Source organism: Bos javanicus, chromosome 10 (assembly GCF_032452875.1).
Source record: "Bos javanicus breed banteng chromosome 10, ARS-OSU_banteng_1.0, whole genome shotgun sequence".
Classification (NCBI taxonomy): domain Eukaryota; kingdom Metazoa; phylum Chordata; class Mammalia; order Artiodactyla; family Bovidae; genus Bos; species Bos javanicus.
In genome coordinates, this window is record NC_083877.1 from 44103302 (window position 1) to 44110396 (window position 7095).

Consider the following 7095-nt stretch of genomic DNA (forward strand, 5'->3'; position numbering starts at 1 on the left):
TTCCTATGCCACAGTCCCTTAGGAAAGTTTTAGCCCTGGATTTCTGTTTCTAAAATACCATCAGGCCCCCTGAGCCCTCAGTGACAAGGGGCTCTGGTGATCTCAGAGGTCCAGAGCTGACTTCTTACTGTAGCCTCCCATTTTTGGTGTCAGGCCAGTAAAACCTGACGCAGGAGGCCTGTGCAGTGGCCCCATCTTCCCAGAGGAACCTCTGGAACGGAGTGTGTTCCATATGCAGGCCCTGGACCTTGCCCTTGGTGGGCATTTGCTCTTCAGTTGGATGGGTGCTGTGCTCAACCACATTTGTAAGAGGACACTGGCCAGGACACACAGTCCTTACTTGCCTGGACCCAGTTTCCGCCCATTTACCCACTGCTCATTTAAGCAGAACCAAACCTAGAGGCTGTGTCACTGTTCAGAGAGTTATATTCAAAGTCAGTGTTGTATGGAGAGTAGGGGAGCTTTAGCGATACAGTGAAGAAACCACTTTCACCTTCGGCCTTTGTTTTTGTTTCTAACTGCATCCTAAACAGCTTAATTAGAAGTTTGTTTTAGAGAATGCAGTTTTAACCTCCATGCCATGCTCTAACCCCTCATGGATCTCACCACTCCCTGCAACACAAGGAGTGGTTGTGATCCATGCCTGTCGTCAGCCACCAAGGGGCCACAGGGAGGGAGATTAATCAGCACTGGCTAATATTTGCACTTTAGTTCTTGGTAGTAGGGTCGCTCAGCGGTAAGGAATCTGCCTACATTGCAGAAGACGCAGAAGACCCCATTCAATCCCTGTGTCGGGAAGATCCCCTGGAGAAGGGCACAGCAACCCACTCCAGTATTCTTGCCTGGAGAATCCCCATGGACAGAGGAGCGTGGTGGGCTACAGTCCATAGGGTCACAAAGAGTCAGACCTGACTGAAGTGACTGAGCACAAGCACACAGTAGTTCATGTCAGATGCGTGGCAAGAAGGATGAATAATTTGAGGTCTTCACTGGTTTTTCCTCTGTGTTTTACTTTAGGATTGATTGTGAAAGAAATCGGTTCTTCCACCTCCAGCTCCTCAGAAACGGTAGTCAAACTGCGTGGCCAGAGCACCGATTCTCTTCCACAGGTACGGGAGGAGTTGAAAACCTTAAATCAGGAGCTGAAGTTATAGACAGTTTTAAATAGGGGCTTGCATTTATAATTATGTAAATGAGCAGAAATTTAAAACCTTCAGGAAATGATTCCTAGTAGATACATACTTTCCAGTTTTAGTCTGAATTTATTTCCATTTATTTGCTAGTTCCATTTCTCTTTGGGATTTTTATTTGGATGAACTGTGTACTTTGTTTCATACTTCATATGGGTGAGAAGCCTCTGGTCTTTAGGTTTCAGGTTAACTCTGTGTGTGTGTGTGTGTGTGTGTTGATCTCAACAACTGGGAGAGTAATTTTCTTGTCAGGTATGTTGTGACAGAAGTGTTTCCACACTCTTAATTATTCTATTCAGTTTGAATTTTCAAACTGGGCTAAGCTAGTGTGTTTGATAACCCATAGTCACTGGTTAGACGATTAAGCTATCAGAAGATACAGACAAATTAAAATACTCTGAAACTCATTGTTGCAGGATTTGGATGGAATCTACAACTGATACTCACTTCTGACTTCTGACCACTCTCTTTCTCTCTCCTTATATGCTGTCTGTCTTGGGTGCTCTGTGGGTCTCTTGTTTTCTTCACTCTATTATCTTCCCTCTTTTTTCTTTCTTTCTCTTGTATCTGACAGTCTTTGCCTTTTATATTTTTCTCTTTCTTCCCTTATTAACTCTTGTCTTTTTTTTTCCTTCCATTTCAGTAGCCATAATATGAAAGTGACATTTTATGAAATATTCTTCTAGCACTTCCAATAAGTGGTATTTGTAGCTGTACATGTAGCATGATGATTAGGAGTACAAGCTCCAGGGTCAAACTGCCTCAGTTTGCACCCCACCCCTGCCACTCGATGTTTGCTCTTAACTGTACATGAACATTTGTGGGGTACAGCTAAGGATCAGATTCTACACCCAGGAGATGGGGAGATGGGTGCCTGCCTTGATGCTTTGTGGCGATGACCTGATGAATTCTGTGTGAAAGTCTTGGTGGATCCTCAGAAGACACCATCAGTACGAGGATCATCATCTTTGGGGGGCTCTCAGATATGGCAATTCCAAGTAAAATGTTGTTGAGCTCAGACTCTGTTCTCTTCTGCTGGTAGCAAAAGTGATATCTTATTCTAACAAAGCTAGCCTTTGTGGTTTCAGCAGCAAAAGTAGGTTAGAGCTGTAATGGCTCGTTTCCATAAGTAACCCATTAAGGATTTTCTATTCATGTAATTATTGGAACCATTTTTTAACCTGCTTATATTTGCAGCCAGTACCACTTCTTGGGATAATGAGTTTGGAAAGTCTGTAACCTGCTGTGTGCAGCATTTGGTAGAGTACAGCCTCTTGCACTGTTTAGGAGCCACCTCTTCATCCTGGGGCTGCCTCCCAACCTTTTCTACACCAAGAACACTTCATGTTATTTTTCTACCCAAGAATTCTAGCTTTTTAAAAAAATAGTGTTTTAAATTGTGTTTCTTGCATAATAATTGGTTTGTTTTCCCATCTCGTATTAAAAGAATAACAGACCTCATCACAAGAGCGTTGCTGTGCCTAATTGCCATAGCCTCATGGAAAAGCAAAGAAACAGTACCTTTACCCGTGCAACCTGATTTTAGGAGAACTGCTCGGCTTCTGAGATGCTGGAGACAGTTGGATTCATGTTGCATTGACTTCTCTGAGCCTTGGGTTATTCTTCTAGGGAGTGGGTGGGGAAGGTCACTGAGTTCCTAGGGCCTAGCACATGATAATGGAGAAGGCAATGGCACTCCACCCCAGTACTCTTGCCTGGAAAATCCCATGGATGGAGGAGCCTGGTGGGCTGCAGTCCATGGGGTTGCTAAGAGTCGGACACGACTGAGCACCTTCACTTTCACTTTTCACTTTCATGCATTGGAGAAGGAAATGGCAACCCCCTCCAGTGTTCTTGCCTGGAGAATCCCAGGGATGGGGGAGCCTGGTGGGCTGCCAGTCTATGGGGTCGCACAGAGTCGGACACGACTGAAGCAACTTAGCAGCAGCAGCACATAATAATGGCTCAGGAGATGTTAGCTACTATTATTGGTGGTGGTAGCATTTTTTCCTCACAGGGCTTCAGGGCCCAGAAACCACAGATTGGAAGCCACCCTCTAACAGCTAAGGATTCCTTAACATTTTCTGATTTGGCATCTTTTCTCTGTGCAGTACACAGAGTGATGAACTTTCACATTAGTCTATACTCTTAAAGTCGTTTCAACCTTCCCTTGTTTTGTAGACAATATGTCGAAAACCAAAGACCTCCACCGATCGACATAGCTTGAGCCTTGATGACATCAGACTTTACCAGAAGGACTTCTTGCGCATTGCAGGACTGTGTCAGGACACTGCTCAGAGTTACACCTTTGGATGTGGCCATGAACTGGATGAGGAAGGCCTCTATTGCAGCAGCTGCTTGGCTCAGCAGTGTGTCAACATCCAAGATGCTTTTCCAGTCAAAAGAACCAGCAAATACTTCTCTCTGGATCTCACCCACGATGAAGTTCCAGAGTTTGTTGTTTAAAGGACCTCTGCGTGCAGCTGTCCAGACAGCCTGCTGCTTGCTAGAGGCTGTGAAAGCCATGGGTTCTTTCTTTACCTATTACTTGTGCCATATTTTCTTCACCCCAGACATATCTCTTTCTTTATAATAGTTGTGATGGAAATAAAAGCCGTGGGACAGTTGCACTTTAAGTATTAACACAGGAGGAAAAGGACTACAGAGAATGTATAGCAAGACAAGTGCCCGGAAGTTCACTGATCCTTTGAAAGGAAATGTGCTTTACTGGTTACCAAACCTTCAGGATATCAGACTGCGGTGTGTGTGTTCATTGTTTTGTTTTCCAGTTCAATTACGTGTAACATCACTTTTTTTTTTTATCATGTGAAAGATGTTGTTGTGTTTCTTTGTTTGCTTGTATGTTTTTTCCTACCACTCCCTCATGAAATGCTGGTGGTTTGAGGGAGGAGAGAGAGAAGAAGCTCTCATCTTTTTAAGAGAGGGACAGTTGCCCAGTCAAAGCCATTGCCATCCCTCTGAGGCTGTCCCAAAGTGAACAGGAATGAAGTGGTTGAATCACGTGGTTCCAGCATGCCAAAGATGCGTCATCACAGAAGTGCAGCCCAAGGTCAACAAGATGTGAATCAAGCAATAACCAAAAGATGGTGCGGTGAGGCCTGTGACTGCTTCACACTGGTCAGTGCCGTGTCCTTCTCCTGCTCTTCCAGAAAGCTCTAGGATTCAGCCGAGTCCTTTGTCCAAGTAACAGATCGGTTGTGTTCATGCCATAATGAATTTTGTGGAGTTTCCAAAACCAGTTTCTGTTAAAACTGTAGAAATGTCTTAGAATATGTTTATACCTGGTGGTTTGTTTTTTTTAATCAAGAATAAATTATGGTAATGTTGGTTTCTGCTTAACCAAAATACCCCAACTATACATATATGTTATACATATATAAATACATAGGATTGTGTGTTTATGTGTGTCTGAAGCTTACCACCTTTTCATCTATGAAAGATAGACAGCTCCCATGTCTGTCTTACATACATGGTCTTTCTTGTTTGGTGCAGAGGATAATGATGTTTGGTGTCACTGAATGAATGATGCCTACAGACAATCAGTTGATAGATACACAGTCAAGAACGACTGTTTTCTCATGTGTCTTTTGCCATAGTTCTCAACCCTCGTTGCATCATGGAATTATCTGGGGATCTTTGAAAAAACTAACAATGTCTGGGTACCACCTCAGATGAATTAAATCAGTATCTTGTGGTGAGACCCAGGTGAAAATTGCCTTTTCTTTTGAAGTTTCCAGATGGAGCTAGATGTAACAGGATTGAAAACCACCAATCCCGAGGATGTCTTTTTCATTAACCTTGACGTGTATAGAAAGTGTTAGTGTTTGAGAAAAGGCCATTTTTAGGACAGTTACTGCCACTGCTGTTAGGATATATAATAAAATCAAGTCAGGAGAGTGAACTTACTCACCTTCAGATGTACAGTAACAGTGTTGCTCGCACTTCAGGAAAGTACTTTAGCACAATGTCTTTCTACAAGATGTTTTTAATGATTTCATATATTTACAACATTTGTTTACCATATTTTGATATACCATTTTTTCTATCTACCAAGTTTTATTAAAAAAACTATATTATTTTCTAAAGAAACAGTCATATTTTTATACAAAATTACGTTTTCAGGTAACAGAGAAATAGTCTTAGGGTACAGCAGAACCTACAGTGTTCCCCGTGGATGGGGGTCAGTATTATAAACACGTGGCGAGTGAGAACAAGCGCTACCTGTGTTGCCCCTCACATTCCGCCCCCGCCGTGGATATGAAAGGGCAGTGGGTACACACAGGCCGGTCAACTTGGTTTAACTTGACACTTTAAAAGGAAAAAAATGCTAGAGTGCTATAGTCAGGAAATTATTTTGCTTTTATCAAATGTTTGAAAGAACCAAAGTTTCAGATATCAGAATGTATTAAAGTATTTCAATCTTTGTATATAAAAGGATGAAAGTATGAAAGGATCATCTAATGACTGTTACTTATAAGTCATTAAATAATCCACCATTTCTTATAGATGCTTAAGAGACAAATTCTGATGAAGTTTGACCCTAAAAAGCCCAGATCATAAATGTGGTGTATTTCCTTTAGGTCTTAGTGTTTCTTGTTTAAACATCAAAAAATATATATTTAATTAAGTACATAATGCTTTATACTTTTATTTTCTCTCTACTTCAAACAGAATCAGGTCTTTAGGGTTTTGCCAGCATCGTTAGTGGTTTTGCACACCCTCTTTCTAATTGGATTTATGAATAGTCTTGTGGGTTTTCAACAATGAGACATGCTAAGGACATATTTTTGCTTTTTGATCCACTGCGGCAGAATTATATATATGTATATGAAAATCCCTTTTGAATATCTACATTTTTGTATTTGGAAATTGTTTTAAAAAATAAAGGAAAAGTATAAACCTGATATTTATTCTGCATTTGTTAATATCCATTGCTAGTCAGTATACCAGTTTGGTATATATTGCCTCTACACATCTGCATTTGTATTTGCAACAATGAACTTTATATCTGCATAAATTGTAAATAATCCTTTCTGTGAAAGGATCATCATGTTAAGATGATACCAAAAGTGTGTTTAAAAAACTGCATTATTTTGTAATTATTCTTATAAGGATTTCATGGTAAGATTAGCAGTCAATAAAGTTACTTTTTATTTGTCTTTGAAGTGCCTTTTTAAAAATTATTATTAGAGTTTTCCATGATGCAAAAGTGACTGTTCTCTTTATGTTCTTCTTTCCTATAATAGAGCACATTTAAGGACAACCTGATAGAATTCTGAGCAAAGTAGCCCTTGTATTGATGCTAATAGCTGATGCCAAGCCCTGCCGCGTGCCAGAGCCTGCTCCACGTGTGTCAGAAGCTCGTGTGTTAACTATTGAATCCTCGTATTCCCATAAGGCAGGTACTGTTAATCTTTTCAAGTTAGAGATGAAGGAAACAAGGCTCCGAGAGGCTCAAGGGTGTGGCAGTCAGCCACTATTCAGTCCCAAAGTGTGGGGCATAAAGGTCTCTACTTCTTTATTTTCATTTTTTAAAAATAACTACTTTAACTTTTGCCCATTCAACAGTCATTACTGGAGTGTTCTAGTTTCAGAAAAATGAGTGGTTGCCTTTAAAAGCATGCATTCACAGATCGAATGAATGTGAGGGTAGCATTGCATAAAGCATAGAGCCCAAAGCTTAAGAGTCAATAGACAGGATTCTGTAAAGCCTGGCTCACCTCCTAAAGGAGAATCCAGTGTCTTGTCTTTGCTCCAGCTTTCTTGGCTATAAAACAGGAATAATTCAAAGGACTGTTGTGGATTAAATACAGTAATAGGTATAATATGCCCCTGGTGACTAGGGTGGGAGAGAGCAGGGGTCTCAAATCTTCTAACAAACATT

The 7095-nt window shown here is 41.0% G+C and overlaps 1 protein-coding gene across 7 annotated transcripts in view; it reads left to right on the forward strand.

The window, feature by feature from the left end:
• The window catches only part of FRMD6 (FERM domain containing 6), a 271689-nt gene extending 265319 nt beyond the window's left edge, over positions 1-6370 (forward strand). For all 7 annotated transcript variants that reach the window (XM_061430975.1, XM_061430977.1, XM_061430978.1 and 4 more), the window contains 2 exons: positions 1018-1109; positions 3372-6370. In XM_061430975.1, coding sequence (XP_061286959.1) covers positions 1018-1109; positions 3372-3656 — 377 coding nt within the window. In that variant the 3' untranslated portion in view covers positions 3657-6370. The remainder of the gene's footprint in view (positions 1-1017; positions 1110-3371) is intronic.
• Positions 6371-7095: the final 725 nt, after the last annotated feature.